At 42.7% G+C, this 18,076-nt stretch overlaps 2 protein-coding genes and 1 long non-coding RNA gene across 3 annotated transcripts in view; 2 read left to right on the forward strand and 1 right to left on the reverse strand.

Moving 5' to 3' along the window:
* Positions 1 to 18,076, forward strand: part of LOC134563453 (uncharacterized) — a 468,018-nt gene that overhangs the window by 326,946 nt on the left and 122,996 nt on the right. The gene's annotated exons all lie outside the window — the stretch shown is intronic.
* Positions 1 to 18,076, reverse strand: part of LOC134563452 (glutamate receptor ionotropic, delta-2-like) — an 845,768-nt gene that overhangs the window by 273,042 nt on the left and 554,650 nt on the right. The gene's annotated exons all lie outside the window — the stretch shown is intronic.
* LOC134563368 (uncharacterized) lies at positions 7,380 to 11,581 on the forward strand. The gene is made up of 4 exons (XM_063421253.1): positions 7,380 to 7,450; positions 9,271 to 9,736; positions 10,235 to 10,368; positions 11,024 to 11,581. Exons 1-4 carry the CDS (start codon positions 7,380 to 7,382, stop codon positions 11,055 to 11,057), a joined length of 705 nt encoding a protein of 234 aa, XP_063277323.1. The 3' UTR covers positions 11,058 to 11,581.

Below are 18,076 nucleotides of genomic sequence, written 5' to 3' on the forward strand. Positions count from 1 at the left end.
GGAAAGGAAAAAGGCAATCTTTTCTTGGAAGACATCCTGCATAGTAACAAAGAGCTGCTTGGAGGGGGATAGTGACTTCAGGCAGTAAACGTGCAGATCCCTTCCCTTTGTGAGCTTCAGGAGGCTCTCCTTGCCTATCCATCATAATTTACCTCCCTTTCAGACTTTTTCTTGAAAGTTGCTGTGCTCTTGGCATAGCTCAGACTTTTAACCACTGACACATCTAATCCTCCATCCTTTCAAACTAGGGCCACTTGCCAAATTTGCATTTGGTGCAGAAAAAGTCATTGCTCTGTATAAATACATCTAACACGGATTAACTTTGTAATTCTACCAATAACAGCCATTCTTGTTTTAAGTATTTCTCAATACAAAGAAACATCTCTGTGCTTTGAAAACACAATGGATGCTGAACTGCTTGTGTGGCTCTGGACGTGTACCACATTTCTGTTTTCATTTCTTTGGCTTGAAGAAACGTTGTCAAAAGACAAGACTTATTGGTTTATTTTTTCCCATTCACTCCTTTGTAAATATTGCCATAATAAAGACATCCTGAAATACACAGTGAAACTCATCAAAAAGATCCCTTTGGGAGTTGCAAGTTATATACACAAAATGTGTAATTTCTAAATTACAGTTCCTCCTGCAGTATAAACCCTCAGCCTTCCCAAACCAATAATGCTATCATTGAAGAATTTGATTACTTTGAAGTAAAACACAGGATTAACTGAAGTTTAAATACACTCCCTGATTTAACCTAATCAGATTTAATCATGGCAGGGAAATCAAACCTCATGTTTTTGTGATGTGTTTCACAAAACTGTTCATAATAGCACACAGTTAAAAAATCAATCATGATTTATGGCTCCATGTATGACTTCTCAGTTCTCCCAAATATAAGGGATCAATTAAGGGGTAACTCAGACAGCTTGCAAATCTAGATCTTCTTTTCACAGAGGAGGAAAGTTTTTATAACCTTTGACAGAAAACAGTTGAAATTAGCTAACAAATATCTCCAGATGCCTTCTGCAATTTGGAACTGCTTTTGAGGGCAGTACCTCCAATCTGCATGTGTTAGATGAAGATTACTTGTTAACACAGGACCCTGAATTAGCTGCCTAAACTGATAGGTTTTAATAAAATAGCGACTAGGTAATTATTCCAGCAAGAAATTAGAATGTCATTACCTTTGTCACTGCTCACAAGACACAGACATCATTTAATTATTTTTAACCAATATTTTTGAAAATTCGTATGCAATTATGGAAACAAATATATTGTCATGATGTTTTTATAAGGCTGAATACTTAAATAAATGTTCCTAAACACATATGAGCACACATCATAGAACAAATCAGTAAGCTCACTCACAAACAGGCTGAAATAAATAGCAGAGCCATCACAACTTCATGGATAACTATTAATCCACAATATCCAACATGCTATGATTTCCTGGCAAAAAACCCACTCAAAACAAAGAAAAAACCCTTTTTGTTCATTAGTTAAGGTTTGTGAAAAAGAGGTCAGTTTTAACTCTCACCAAGAGAGGGCAGTGACATATCTCAAATTATCAGAAGATTCCATACAAGAGCCATATACCTTTATAGCAAGCATGATAGTAAATAATCTCAGCAGACATTTAATTTTAAATTCTGTGGAGCATTTAACTGATGCTGTATTTTTTTAATTAACATCTTCCCACCCTTGAGTAAGTGTACTGCAGTGTTTGGAGAAAAACGAAAGAGATTGTGGATAAAACTGTGAGTCCTTAAGAAATAAGATTTTTTTTCTTTTTCAAACAGGTTTTCCAAAGAAGAATATTAAGAAATACTTGCCTTCTACTATGAACCACATTCATACAGCAGTGTGTAAGCTTTATTTTCATCTTCAATTGACTTCTCCAGAATGTGAGGACTTAGCTCTATCCCATACTTTCTATTCTCTCAAACCCAAAAATGGCAAGTTAAAGGCCTTTTTGGTTTTTTTCCCAAGTCTTAAAGATCTTACAGGTAAGCAGCTGTACTATGCTGTTCAGGATGATTGATTTTTTTTAAAGGAAGTTAGTATACTCATTTTTTTGCCCAAGGTTATCTCAAGACTCTTTGCTTGTGAAGCCTAAATTGTCCTACTCCAAACCCTGTAACTAAAATATGTCCTAAGTCTTATTTTTGGTCTCCAAAGGACTGCAACATCTTCAAGTTCATGACCTCTTGCACAGCTACTGTTATCCCCAAAGTTCAAAAAATACAGTACAGCTGGCAAAAAGCCAGCACCTTTCTCTTTTTCACAGCCTTTCAGTGGATAGAGGTAGTCCAGAGGAAAATGTTTTGTATTCTAAAGAAAGACTTTGGGGTTTATGTTCAACAGAATTTAAGAGAGATCACACACAAAACCTGTCCAGTCTGGCACATGGTTAAGTATGATTTTCTTTGCAATTTTCAAGGCATCTTTCAAAAGGTATGGACAGAAGAGCAAAGAGACAGAAAAAGAGGGAGAGAAATATACACTTCCTTTTATCTATAGTCATTGGAGTTTTAGGCAGTTGGAACCCCTTTCTGAAAGTGAATTTAACTAAACCAGATGCCTTTATATGGGCTTTTTCTCAATTTCTAAGGCAAATGGAATGAATAAGAACACACAAAATAAAATAATGATGAGGACAAACATTTCTTTAACAATGTATCATAACATTCTCTTATTGATATTTTCTTTATTGATGTTTTAATTTTGTCTTGCAGAAATTATTTGTCTCGATATGCTAGTGTCACAACAAACTAGAAAGCAGCTTCTAATGACTAATTGAATGACTGACAATTTAGATGTTACAAACCCGTTAGAAAAGAGCTTAGAAGGAATATACAATGGGAACCAAATTAAAAAAAAATGGAGGTATTGATTTGTAATAAATATGGAGTATCACATTACATACCAAGCACATTAGAGAAAGGGGGATGAGGTCCACTGTCAGAAAAAGTTCACTAGGATTTCTTATTTACACTTCCTATCATGTCTGTCATCACACCACATACACCCACACCCTGACACCCCTATTGTAAAAGCAGCACAAAAATATCCACCACAAAATCAGCTTGGTGTTAAATTCACTCCCCTTCAGACTGAACAGAAAAGCTTCAGTATGTACAGATGCCAAAAGCATTTGTATTCAGTGCACCAGTCCTTCTTTAAGGCAATCTGTTGGTGCCCTGCAGTCACAGAGCACATAAAGATTATATTCTCATGTGGGAAGATATCCATCACTTAGTTGGGCTTGTCATTCTTGCTTTCCTGCAGACACAATAAATAGCAAAGCTAAAAGCAAGCAGGGTGTAAGGTCTTCAGTAGTAAGGTTAACTAGAGAGGACAATAACTTTCACATATTGTTCTGCGTACAGGAAGCCCCAAGGCCAAACAGAGAAATCAATTCAACTATCCAGAATTAAGTGTATCAAGACACTCAGTGAGACTTTACTGGAGACCAAACAAACTGTGAATTATTCCAGTCCTTCAAACATATTTGGAAAGGTAATTTGTGACCATATAGATACTGTGGAAATACAATTTACCTTAGTCTGTACTGACCAAAGGGCTGTACTTCAAAATCTTTCTGCTAGCAACTAAACATGTTGGCAATCAAAGTTCTGTAGACTGAGATTTGGGTAAACTATTTCTATATATCGTTACCATCATAGAAAAAATAGTTCATCTTATCTGTCCCTTGATAAAAGACTGTCACAGAGATAACATAAAAATCCATTCACCTTGGTTTTCCAAATTGTAGCCTCATTCTGTAATAAATTTCATGGAATCATACCCACTGACCCCCAACACTAGCTACCATCTCTCTGTGAACAGAACTGCTCTGATATTAAGGCTGGAACCTCTCTCTAATTCAAAGCTTAGACAACCTCTCCTCTAACTTTCTCTCAGCAGGTTTTCTGTCGTGAAAATGAACTTTTCATCCTTTTTAAGGCATTGCCTACATCCCCGCAGCAAAGCATACAAGTCAGTGTCCTAGAGTGACTTTATGATGCCTGTATCCCTAATTGTATGTTCTGTTTATGCTGGATATTAAGTTCTGCACATTTAAGACTGGTTCCGAGAGCAAAGGTGGGGAGAAGAAGTGTGCAGTTTGTTTTCAGAAACTGCACTCACTCCTCCCCATTCTGCTCCTGGACTGTGTTAGTTGCAGCACTGACAGCGGGAGAGAGCTCTCCTATGCTTTTTAGTTAATTTTTTTTTTAGCTAGCTAAGGCAGAGAAGTTCCCCTGACTGTAACTTTTCTTTTTCTTGGAACTGATTGTCCCTGCTCTGGGCTGAAAACTCAGAGAAACACCAGGAGCTCACACCTGTGGCCCACTGGGGCCCAGGATGCTGCATTCCAGCACTGGAGGGACTGGTAAGAGACTGAGCAAGCCAAACTACACCCCCCAACAAGGACTTTCTGGATTTGCCATCTCTTCAGAACAGTGAGAGGTTCCATTGTTTAATATTATTATTTTTTTTTTTTTATGCTTGTGAATACTCTGCTTGTTAAATAAACAGGTTTTGTCCACTTTTCTTCAAAGAAATCTTTTCCCAAACCAGCTGGGAGAAGGGCTGCTTGAATCTGCTTTCTAAAAAGACCCCTTTGGAAGTTTCCTCCCAAATTTGCCCTAAACCAGGACAAATACATTTTTGGCACCTAATGTGGGGCTTGAGAAAGTAGAAAAAACCTGTACTGATTGCATTTTGGTTGTAGATACTCTGTATTGGGATAAAGCAGTCAGTAGCCATGCTGCTTGAATTCATAATGTCTTTCTGGATGGAGGCCTTCCTGTGTCTCTTCTTTGAGGTTATAATACCCTTCTGGTCCCTAGGCTTATTTTTTTTTATCCCAAGATAGTTCCAGTATTGTCCCTAACACGCAGTTTTTATAGTAGAAAGACATAGATTAGAATAGCTATTTTGCTGGGCTCGGTGATAATGATTTACAGGGAGTTTGCAAAGGTACTGAAGTCTCTTCAAGATATATATGGTGTATGGTTTCTTTGTCCTACCTTGCATCCAGTAGCTTGTTTTGGGGGTTTATTAATAATTTGCACCCAGTTTGTTAGAGGAGGAGCAGGGGATGAGGCTTTTCAGCCTTGCCTTGCCTTTTTCTCTTTTGATTCTGTTACATCACTTTTTGAGAATGTTCAGTTTCCCCTGAATGTTAAAGAGACCGCTTTCCTGGCATTTTATCTGGTAAGTTCCTCTATATGGTCTGCAGCATGTCTAGAGTGAGGGCTGGTATGTCCAGAGGAGCTGATGAGAGCCCTGACCCAGAAGTAGACCCAGGCAGGGAAAATCTTGAGTAGTGTAAAGAATGAGAGAGAATGGGCCGGACCCTAAAAGAATTTTCTGATCCCCTAGCCTAGGAATTTTCACGTGAACACATTCAAAACCCAAATGAGATGGAGAAATATCTGGAAGAGAAGTGCCATGATGATTCTAAGAAGAAAAAGTTCATTGCAATAAGCTGGGCCTTGGCATATACTTATCGCATTAATTGGCACTGTTCCAGTGAATGGTAGGAGTGGTTTAAGAATGAATTTATGCCATTTAACTAGATCTTAATTAAAATAATTATTTTCTTACTTTATATTTAGGACAATTATTTTTTTCTAAAGTAATATAATAGACAGCTTAAAATAAACTGACTAATGGGATCTCAGATATGCACATTCAGTGGGGAAATCACACATTTTATCAGTAGTTAATAAATTTGGAGAGCTAAGAGTACCTGAGCTTTAATTCAGAATACTAATGTTTAGAACACTGAAACCTTCTAGAGCCAAACTGATGCAAAACCAGCATCAAGGCTTTAAAATAAAATGTGTTATATTCAAATGCAATCAAGTTATAATGCAAAATCAGTAGAAATGCAGAGAAACTGAACGTTGCATTAAAATACTCATATAAAACACTTATGGATCATTATTAAGGCACTCCATTAGAATGCATACTTTAAATCAGATTTTTTTATGATGATACAGATGGTAATAGAATAAGGGGTGGATAATGTCTTGGGTTATGTAACAAAAAAATGTGTATTCTATTTCATCTGTTGAAACCAGTTGGGGAGATTTTTTTTTTTTCCTTTTGTAGTGGTGTGTTGAGTTCTTTATATTTTATAAGTTTTTCTAAGTTCTTTGCAAGATGGTTTGTTCCTTGTACCCCCTGTTTTGCCTTCCTGATAGTTGCCCCTGGAACTCCCCCAGTAACTGTTAGGTGTCAATCCTTTCCCCCCTCCTCCCTGGAGCCTGCCTGTCACCTCAGAGCCCTGCCTCAGAGCTAGAAAGTTCTGTGAGGAGCTTCGAATGATTGGCTAGGTTCGGGGAAAAACCCATCCCCTCCCTTATGTGTGGTCCTTGCTTGTGTCAGTCACCTTCCTAGCCCCTTCTGTATTGAACTCGATTGCACGCTCCTCACTGCCCTCTGTATCCCCCTCCCCCTTAAAAAGGGGTCCCAAAAAGCCAAAAGCGGATTGGTCAGAGCAAGTTCTTGGCAGGTGGGGGGAGGCTCCTCCTGACCCCTCAAATAAACCCCCTTGGATTTACTTGGCCGGCTCCTCCCTTCATTCTCTGCTGTCATCTGCCGCTTGCCACCTGTGCCCTCGACGTTTTGTAGGAACCAAGACCCACTGGATTGGCTTGGTTTGCGCTGCTTGCCAGCCGTACCTGCTGCTTGTCGTGGTGCCTGAGCTAGCCTGGGCAGGGTGGGACCCCATTCTGAAAGGCACCAGGGACATCCTTTATCTCTTGTAACTCCAGGGGGGAGGGGGTGGATGCCTTCTGTTAATGGGCCAGCTGTTAAAACCAGGGGAGCAATATTCTTGATCTCTTCCAAGACCCATCCTCCCTCCAGGGGGATATCTGCTGTTAATGAGCCATTAAGGCTCACCACATGACTGATGAAATTAAATCATTCCATTGTGAGATGCTCCACCCAGTGGGAGGAGCAAGCCCTTCCTACCTGGAAAAAACCTGAGATTCAGAACTGTGGTACTGACAATTGGTCTGAATTTAGGCTTCAGGCTCTGCCAGTGTCTGTGCGAAAGGCAGGCGAGCAACTTTCTCATTCTGCCCTGGGAAAATTTTAAGCAGGAATTCAAACAAACCTTGGGAAGTGAGAAACCATCCACAGGTGGTGTTTTTCCAACATGTTTACTGGAAAAAGATGTTTACAAAAGGGTGTAGACTCTAATGACCAATTATGTTCTTTGTACCGAACTACTCTATAAAAGTAGAATTTAGAAGAATAAAGTTTGCTCACATTTCCATCATCATATCGAGAGTCTTGTTGTTATTTCTGTGCCGTCCGAAAATCATAACAACATATGGTGGGACCCTGAAGTTCAGATGAAGTCAATGCAGCCGAGACTGATCGCTGTAGCAAAGCTTGAAAAATTGCTACCTGCTTCCTCAGAGAGGTAAGTGAAAAATTCCCATGCTTTTCTAAAGAAGGCTGGTCCTGCTGACCACAGAAAAAGATCAATCCTGCCAAAAAACAGCATGTCAGATGGCACCTGGCAAAGCTGGACTTTGACTCCTAGAACAGACAGCTGAGCAGAGGTTCCAGAAAAACTTGGGGAACCAACCTCTCCTGCGAGAGGACAGTTTGTACCTTTCCTGACAAGAGCAGCTGGAATTCTTCACTGCCGACAGCTTCTCTCGCCTGCCCGACTCCTTCCATTTCTATCTGGGCAAGATCAAAGCGTCTCCAAGCCACCTCTCCTGGCTGGCAGAGACGGCGCTTCCTTGGCTTTTTCCTTCTCCTTTCTTCGCATCACGGATGGCTGCGCAGCGCTTCCTGCTTTATCAGCCACCGTGACTGGTCTGTACTGTAACTTTAAAAGATGCCAGCCCATCCCAGATACAGCTGGTCGGATTCCCAGACCCTGAGTGTGACACAACGATTCTTTCCTCCTCTGCATAGCTCAACACCTGGCCTGTGGTTGGTGGGGACCGGGATCAAAACTTTTAATTTCCTTAGTACCCTTGTGTGAGTTTAGGGTGGAAAGTTCACCTTATGAGTGTTTTATGCTTTTAACTTTACCTGTGCTTGTTTTTGTGATTGCCTGTGTGAAAAAGTGAAATGATTAATTCATGTTCTTATGGTAAATTGGAAAACTATAAAATTGTATAAATGTGTATTGGGTAAAAGTCTATGTTTTAGAAGACCTTGCAGCAGATGGTGAAACTAACAACCCTGAAAAGGCAGGCGCCTCCATTCAGAAAAGAGACAATAGGCTTACGGGAAACGGACAGCCTCCTCGAGCACCAGCAGGAGACCCAGCGAGACCGTCTCCGGTCATCATACATATCTCAACCCTTCATCAGCCATAAGGATCTATAGAAACTGGACATTAACATATGAACTGAGAAAAGAACTCTTTCAAGCCTGGTCAGAGAAACCCTTGAATTTGTATAGCTAGCCGGGAAACAAAGAGAAATATGGGGAAATATTGCCGAGGGCAGAATAAAGTGTATAAAAACCAAGCCCCGAACCGGGCAAATTTGTGAACCGTTGGAGGAGATAGCAGACTGCTAGGTTCTGTATCTCACGGTTCACCCTTGGCATTTTCCCGGGAAAACTGTCAAGTATCTCCGCTGTTGGTGGGTTTATCGAAATTCTGTGATTCAATCTTTATTAATAAACCAAATTATTATTTTAATTGGAATATCGTATTGGCATTTATAACATCTGTGTGAGTTTAGGGCTTGTTTTTTCATTGTTTTCTGTGTTTTAACTTTGTTTTTTCCTTTCGTGGGGGTGGGGGGTGCAGTGCGACAGAGGCTGTGGCAGCACCGATTCGATCTCTGCCTTCTCTCTCTGTCTCTTACTGTGCCCAGCCCCCTCTTTCTCCTCGCGGTGGCGGTAGGACAGGGTCAGACCATTCCCCCCCCCCTTTTCTGTTTTCCTTACATGCAATTCTCTCCCCGCCCCTGTGGTTTCACGGGCGTGGTGGGAGAGGGGAGACCTGTGCCCCAGAGGGAGGCCGGCAGCTGGTGCTGCCGGCAGCCCAGCTCCCGCCTTCCTCTCCAGCTTTCCACCCGGTGGGAGGCACGCCGGGCCGGTGGCGCCACTGCCTCCAGCGCCGGCGGCCCACGGTTTTTCTCTCTCGGTCTCCCTGTGCTCAGTTTTCCCCCCACCTTGCTCCGGGGCACTGCCGCCTTCCACGGCAGTGGCTGCAATCTCTCTCTCTCTCTTTTTTTCCGTACTCGGTTCCCCCCGCCATAGGTGGTGAAGGGGGGCCGCCGGCTCTCCGCTCGAAAGAGGCAGTGGCGGGCCAGCGGCAGGGGCGGGCCGAGGCCGTCAAGCCCGCCTGGTTGCCCCTTTCCCGTTTCCCCCGCCGTGTGCAGTGGCAGTGAGAGCAGGGGCAGTGTCCCCCCCCTCCCCCAGCACACACTTCGCGACAGCCTCCGCTGTTTTCATTTCCCTCCCGCGTGAATTTACGCAGGAAGCCGTCAAAAGGAATGGCTGGGGCGATCTTCTCACTCCTTTTCCCCTTCCCCTGCCCTGCACGACAGGGCAAAGAGCGGTCTTTCTTGGCTTGCCGCCCCCCCACCCCTGCCATGAGCGGCAGGAACTGCTCATTCGCTTCCTCCCCTCCTTCCCGTGGGGCCAAGCGGCACTGCAAAAGGGCAAATGGGGCGGCATTCGCCACTTTGAGACAGCTTTTACGCTGTGGGAGGTGCTTCGCTTGAAATTTAAGGTATAGGTTTTTTTACAGAAAAATGGAGGCCTCGTTTTCTTGATTTCCCCCTCCCCCGCAGAGCTGCAGCCATGCTGATGCCTTAGGTTTGGGGTTTTCTGTTTTTACTTTGGTGGGTAGCTTTCACTTTCATATTAAGTGGTGCTGGGATCTTTTCACAGGATGATGGGGGTAGGGCAATTTTTGTCCCAGCAGGGGACTCAAGGACACTCTCTTCAAACTCCAGGCCTGGAGCATAAACAACGTGGAAAGGAGGCAAGCCAGGAAGATGAAGCTTGGTGATTTAGAATTATTGATTGGACAGGTGACGGCTATATGCAAATGGACTGGAACTTATAAAAGTAGGAGACCTCGTGACGAGGCCGTCCTTTTGCTTCCATCTTGGAGCTATCCCGGCAAAGTCACTACTGTGGCTCTGGTGTTGCCAGGGTGTGGCCTTGAAGGCACTTAAATAAATACTCACTTTATTCCTTTAATTCTGCCTACCCTCTGTTTCAGCTTCTTAAGGCATCAGTTTCTGGCGACTCTGGTGGTATGGGTGAGGCATCTGGAAAATCCTCTTTGGACCGAAGCCCCCTTATCCTGCCAGCAGAGGTCCAGAGGTATCAGAGCCAAGAACCCTTGGAACAGAGGCACGTGAGTGAATAAAGGGGTATTCTGTTTAGCATCTGGGTCAGGTGCTAGTAGATATTTGTAAATTGTAATTTTGTTTGGGGAACCCCAGGGTTCTAGGCAGGGCTGTCTTGCTCTTTATCCGTGGGTGAGAGCAGAGGGATTGCAGGAGAGGTTGCGTTGTCCTGTGGGATGCCTCGCCTGCAGTAGGAGCTGTTTGTCTTGCTTGGGGACCTTTGAGGCTCCTGGAGCAGCTGTGCTGCATATGTTGTTACAGCCAAGGTGTGGCGGAGGGGATTAGTGTCTGTGCTGTGGCTTTGAAGGTCTTGAGTTTTAATCCTGAGTCGTATTTGTTTGTTTGTGGTTTTTTGCTCTTTACTTTTGGATATCAGAATGGGTTGTGCATTCTCCAGAGAAGGTGATAATAATATTATTCCAAGAGATAGCCCTCTGGGGTTAATACTGAAAAACTGGGTGAATTTAGTTAATATTAAAAAACTGGGTGAATTTATTTGGGAAAAAGTCTATGCTTTTAAAACCTAGACTTATTAGGCTCTCAGACAGAATGTGGCCAACTTATGAATTAGATAAGTGTGAAAAATGTGAAATGATTAATTCATGTTCTTATGGTTAATTGAAAAACTATAAAACTGTATAAATGCGTGTTGTATAAAGTATATGTTTCAGGAGACCTTGTAGCAGATGGTGAAACTAAAAATGTTGAAAAAAGGAGGTGCCACCCTAGGAACTCCCATTCAGAAAGAAACAAAAGGTTTACTGGAAAACCGAGTACCAGGAGGAGACCCATCAAGATAAGGTGGCCAAGCGATCCACACCTCAGTTGACACCCTCGAAGATCATCAGGCACTATCATCCATATCTCAACCATTCATCAGTCATAAGGATCTATAGAAATTGGACATTAACATATGAACTGAGAAAAGAACTCTTTTCAGCCTGGTCGGAGACACCCTTGAATTTGAATAGCTAGCCGGGAAACAAAGGGAAATATGGGGAAATATTGCCAAGGGCAGAATAAAGTGTATAAAAACTAAGCCCCGAACCGGGCAAATTTGTGAACCGTAGGGGAGACAGCAGACTGCCAGGTTCTGTGTCTCACAGTTCACCCTTGGCATTTTCCCGGGAAAAAGACTGTCAAGTGTCTCCGCTGTTTTTGGGTTTATCGAAATTCTGTGATTCAATCTTTATTAATAAACCAAATTATTATTTTAATTGGAATATCGTATTGGCATTTATAACATAAGGGAGAAATATGGCCTAAATTCAGGAGTTTTGACCGAAGATTGATATCAAGTTTAATATCCCACCACCTACACGGGGACAGATATTTTGAGGAGTTGGAGTCTGTTCAGCTTTTTATGGTATTAGCCTGTGAACAGAGCCTAGATAATAAGAAAGAAAATATATTGGTCTTAAAAGATGAAAAGAAAAAGCCAACTTTCAGCAGCACATATAAAAGTCAAGAGGAGGCAGAGATAGATCTAATTGTACCCGCCATGCGGGCGGGACCGGTCCCAGCCACGCTTGCAGCGGGCGCGGGCGCAGGCTCGGGCCGGAATGTGTCCCTTTCCCCGCCGTCGCCTCAGTCTCTGCCGCAAAGGGGGGCGGGGAGAGGCGTGACTCAGGCCGGGCCCCGTTCAGTGAAGAAAGATGAAGGCGGGCCTCAGCAGCAATGGACAGCGTCCTTGCCACCGCCTCCTTCACTGCCCCGAGGGGCGGGGAAGGCAGGGGGAGATAGCCAGCAAGGCAGGGGGAGATAGCCAGCGTTCCCAGCCCTTGGCACCACCTCGGAAAGGGGGGCCGAGAGACAGAACCAAAGAGGGTAGGGAGGGAACCTCAATGTGGGGGGGCCCTGGGGCCCCTGAAGCCCCAAAGACCCACTCAGGGCAGGGCCAAACAGCCTCCACCGCCTTTGGGGTGGGCGAAAGATATTCTTTTCAGAGGGACGAGTTGATTTTTTGTTTTGGTTTTTCCCTCCTACCCTCCCTCAAAAATTTTCTTCTCAAGGCGTCTCCAGTGAATAGAATTGGAGCTTTAAATGCCTGCTCATAATAGAAGAAAAATGAAAAGAAAAACAAAAAACAAATGAGCAACCTTTGTTGCATTTTGCAGATAACACAAGTATTATTAATAATTCTATATTATAACTATCAGTTATGAGTTTTAAGTGTTATCTCAGGTTTTAAGATATTTATTGATGATATTTTGATTATATAATGTGAATTCACTGATGTGATAAAGTTATTATCACAGTTCTATAGCCAGCTGCTTCTGCTTCTTCTTCTTCTTATGTACTTTGCTATTTGTCTATAATTGCCTATAGGACATGTTACCCAAAGATTTTTCCTTGTTTTCTAGCTGTCTATGCTAGCTTTGCATTCATGATTTTTAAAATATTTTCAGATTTCTAGATAAGGTTATCTGAGTTTGTAAGAATGCCTCCTTTGTCCTGACGGTTTGGGATGCAGTTCCAATCCTGGTCACAGACCATCTCAAGAGCCTGCCGAGCTCAGAGCATCTCTACCCTGACAAATATAGGAGGTGTGAATTATTATATTAGCCTTATCATGTGATTTTAAAGAATCTTGTTTTTAAAACTGGTGTAAGGAATTCCTGTACAGTCAGAGCTTTTGGTACTGGCCATGCCTGGGCTCTGGCTGGATGGGAAGTGCCTGTGGGCCCAGATGTTTTAGCCAAAAATTACATATGAGTTATTTGACTCAGCAATTTGACCTTTAAATATAATAGCTGAATTGATCTTTGGAGTGAACCTGGAACTCCTGCCCGGGAAGGATGAACAGGTTGTCACTGGAAAAGAAGCACTTCACCTTTTGCAGTTTCTGGGCTGATCAAATTTATTATCAAAACATAAAGTGCAACAATGTAACATTTATGTTACGAATCTGGAGAAAATAATAATTATGAACCCTGGATGTTGATTTGTTAGACAGTGGAGTCTCACAAGTTTATCAGTTTAGGGCGGTGGAGTCTTACAAGTTTGTTAACTTAAGGAGAAGATGTGCCTGTGTTTTATCATTAGCAGGTTCAGCAGTCGTGTTACCCATCACCTTTGAGGACTGAAAAGGGACATTGCATAGCCTTAGTGGCTGTCACATAGACTGCAAAGGAGATGACCATGTGGTTGGAAATTATGGAGACAACAAAAGTCCTGTGTCAGCAGCATGGTCCTGTTTTCATCGATCTTCTTCATCTCATTCCCTGCTCCAGACTTCAAGAAGACATCCAGTGATGCCAAGGATCAACGTCTTGGCGCAATGGACTTTTCCTTTCATGGGTTTTAATTTTATAGTAGATGTTTCTGGGATTACACAAGACAGAGACTCAAACAGACTTGATTAGCATAGCCAGTTTGATAAGCAAGATGCCATGGCAGGAACAAACAGAACTGTGAAAATTACAGGAGATGGGATTACACCTGCTTACAGGAAGAGAGAAGATTCAATCAACCTCTGCAAGCAAAGAATTGCTGTAAAATGCATGAGTTTTCTGTGTGATTTTTAACCTGATTATTGTAGTAGAAATGATTAACCTGTTTGAAATAGTATATAAGCTTTTGGGAAACCTGAGTAAAATGGAATTCTGATCACCGAATCAGTCTTCCCGTCTCTCATCAATTGCCAATAATTGGTGCTCCGTGTGACCGGAGAAGAACCGGCTATCCGCCGGCAATTGGCGACGCCCCTGGAACTGATTGTGACGGTGAAAGAACCGTGTTTGGGCCCACAATCATCTGTACGCCGGATGTGACAAGTGAGCCAGGGGAACTCAAAGTATGGGACAGGTCGTGTCCGACAGGAGAGACGTTAACAAAACCATGCAACGCTTGCTAAGCAAGCATGGAGCCCCCATCCATAAGCAGGACCTTAAGTCGCTGCTACGATGGGTGTCACGCATGTTTCCCGATACTACCCCTTCCTCTGTTCTTACTCTCCGCTACTGGGACAAGGTCGGCGTAAAGCTCTATGACCTGGCTACGCTGCCTGGCCACGAGCCAGAGCTACGCCTGCTTCCTGCATGGAGGGCGGTCATGGAAGCAATTAAAAAAGAGGGGGGTAGCGAGGCAGCCTGTGATACCACCGCGGAGACGGCCCCGGAGGTCGTGCTAGACCAAAACCTGCCCAGGTCCCGCTCCCTGTCCCCCGTCCGCTCCCCGTCCCCGACGAACACCAGGGATAAAGCCCAGCCACCAGCTTCACCCCCACCGGAATCCCACCAGTGACCCCAGAGCCGCCGAACGCTAACCGCTTATGGGGACTCTGACTTTAGCAGTGACGGGGAGCCTTTTGATCCCGGCCCCAAAAAAGATCTGGACTTACTCCCTTCAAATATGCATAACAACTGGTTAAGGATAAAAAAGAAAGCCCTTAAAGACAGAGACTTTGCATTTATTTTCGCGAATCAATGCCTCTTCAAGTTTCACCAAATGCCCAGCTTTTACAGCAAATCATCTCACAGCACGGGACAGCAAAGAGTGCAGACACAAGTCCCACAGCCAACCCAGCAGCTGACGCAGTAACCAGGAGCAACCTTCAGCTTCCAGCCGGCCCAGGCCCCATCCACCGGACCGTCTCTGACCTACGTGCAGTTACCCCAAGAAGTGCAATAACATTGTCTAATTGCTCAGTTTTCGTCTCCCTACAGGAAATGTATGGACTCTTCCCAGGTCCTCTCAGGGGTGGGTGGAAACAGTCAAAGCTATCAAAGCCAGCACCTGGTACAGATCACAGGGCCTGAGGGGAGGGTGGCAACTGTCAGGCCTTATGTGTTGTCTGCGCCACTAGTTTTGTGGGGGGGGATGTTCTATCTCAGTAGGGAATTTTTATGCAGTCAAATTTTGTATAAAGGTCATTAAAGTGCTTGACTTTAAAACTAACCTAAAAAAAAAAAAAAAAAAAAAGTTTGGTAAATTAATGTCTCTTAAGTTCTTAACAGGAAAGGGGGAGCCAAGGATGGCACCCCTGCTGAGAAGACTGCAGAAAGCTCTTATGTTTTCAGTCTTTTTTGTTCTTGATGAACTCTAAACAAATGGCTACAGCCTTTGAGTGAGAACTTAATGCAGAACTGCTTCTTCCTTCTCTTGTCTAGTTTGTCATCAAACCTAGGTTAAATGCAAATGTCTTGAATGTGAGATACTGTAGTACTGTGCATCTCTTAAAAGACGAGGTATTTGCTGTCAATGTGATCCATCAAGATGCATCAGAAATAATGCACAAATTCAACGATTAATGTGTGTATATAAGTTTGATCCACCTGAAGAATTAGAGTGGCTTACTGCCACTGAGAGTTAGGATATATGATGATTTCCTGACTATCATATTTACTGAGAATTGTTTCCAGTGCTCAGATATAGCCTGTTAAACTTAGATGCTTTTGACAACTTACATGCTTTTGACAAAGATTGTGATAACCAGTTTGATTTTTAGTTCAAAAGACATCTCCCTGGAAATATTTGGGCTGGCGAATAGGCATGCATTCTATTTCTGCACAACCCTTGCAAATTTCAACTGAAATCAAAACTTTACATGATGCTCAAAAATTGCTGGGAACAATAAATTGGGTCCCTCCCTTGCTTGGGATTTCAAATGCAGATTTAGAGCCATTGTTTGCCCTCCTAGGAGAAGAGCCCAACCTCTTATCACCCAGACGCTTAAACAAAGATGCACAAGTTGCTCTTCAAAAGGTAGCTGATGCTATCTCTCAGAGGCAATCAGCTAGATGGGCACCAGAACTGCCTTTGTGGCTTATTATTCTGAACCCTAACAAACAGCCTTATGCCTTAATATTTCAGTGGGACTCAGAAAAAACAGACCTTCTGCTAATTATCGAATGGGTCTTTTTGTCTAACAATATGCCCAAGACTATTTCCATGCAAGATGAACTTATGGCCATGTTGATTGTCAAGGCTCGTCAAAGACTGACCTCTTTGGCTGGGAAAGATTTTGATCGTATCTATCTACCTCTCACAATGTTTTATTTGAATTGGTTGCTACAGATGTCTGAAAAATTGCAAATTGCTTTAACAAATTACCCAGGGCAGATATCTATCCATCCGCCTAAACACAAATTATTAAGTTTGTCTTTTAATTTAATCCCCAAGCCAAAGAGAAGTGAGACTCCTTTGCAAGCTATGACAATATTCACAGATGGGTCTGGGAAAACCCATAAATCAGTGATTGTATGGAGGGACCCTGAAACTGGAACTTGGCAATCTGATATTGCTCTTGTTGAGGGGTCTCCACAAATAGTGGAACTAGCTGCTGTGGTCAGAGTGTTTCAGAAATTCAGCACACCTTTTAATCTGATTACTGACTCCCCATATGTTTCAAGTATTGTACAGAGAGCAGAGAATTCTGTTTTGAAAAATGTTAAAAATGACATTCTTTTTTCCTAGTTAAAACTGCTGGTCTCCCTGTTAGACCAAAGGACGGCTCCTTACTTTGTGATGCATATCAGGTCACATTCCAATCTACCCAGCTTTCTCACTGAAGGAAATGACCAGGCAGACTTGTTAACCTTATCAGTGCAGCATGTTTTGCCTAACAAAATAGAGCAAGCTAAACTGAGTCACTCCTTTTTTCACCAAAATGCTGGGGCTTTGGTAAGACTTCGGATTAACTCCAGCACAAGCCTCTAATATCATTTCTATATGCCCTGACTGTCAGCGTTGCTCCCTTCCTAATGTGAACACAGGGGTCAACCCAAGAGGTCTACAGAGCCTGCAAATTTGGCAGACAGATGTGACACACATTCCTGAATTCGGCCGCTTGAAATTTGTGCATGCTTCTATTGATACCTTTTCAGGTGCTCTGTTTGCCTCAGCTCACACGGGAGAGACAGGGAAAGACGCCTGCTGTCATTTCGCTGCTGCCTTTGCCACCTTAGGAATTCCACAACAGATTAAGACAGATAATGGACCCGCATACATTTCCTGTAGAGTTGCAAACTTCTTCTCCTTATGAGGTATCACCCACAAAAGAGGGATACCTCACTCACCCACTGGACAATCAATTATAGAAGGAGCCCATGGCTCTCTCAAATGTCTTCTGTTACAACAAAAGGGGGGAGCTGAGGACACTCCTGCTGAAAGATTATGCAAAGCCCTGTATGTTTTTAATTTCTTGAATTGTTCAATGACAGACTTAAATCCCCTCAAATTACTGAACTTGCTACTGTTGTCAGAGCTTTTCAAAATTTTTCTCTTCCTTTTAATCTAGTAACAGATTCAGTTTATGTTGCAAAATCGTGCAGCCTCAGCCCTAAAAGAAAGTGTAAAACCTGCACAGATGATAGATTTGAATAGCTGAATAAACTCCTAAGAAGCTAAAGACTCCATAAATAAATTAGAAATTTAGTTAAAATAAGCTTATATGTATTAGACATTATATTATGTATTGTTATAATTATTCCTTATATTTTACAGTGTGTTTAAACTAAAGGTAGAATCTGGATCTTGGCTAGATAACCTTTTTAGTGGCTGGGGTTTGACACCTTGGCTAAAGGATTTTCTTAGGATAGGAATGCATGTAATGATTTTAATAATAATTGTATTAGTTATGATACCTTGCTTGCTTTAGTGTGTGCAGAGATTAATTAAGACATCAAGGGGGTGTTCTTGGTTGATACAGGAGGAGGAGATCTGGGATTACACAAGACAGAGAGTCAGACTTGATTAGCATAGCCAGTTTG

This window comes from Prinia subflava, chromosome W, assembly GCF_021018805.1.
Source record: "Prinia subflava isolate CZ2003 ecotype Zambia chromosome W, Cam_Psub_1.2, whole genome shotgun sequence".
Taxonomy (NCBI): Eukaryota; Metazoa; Chordata; class Aves; order Passeriformes; family Cisticolidae; genus Prinia; species Prinia subflava.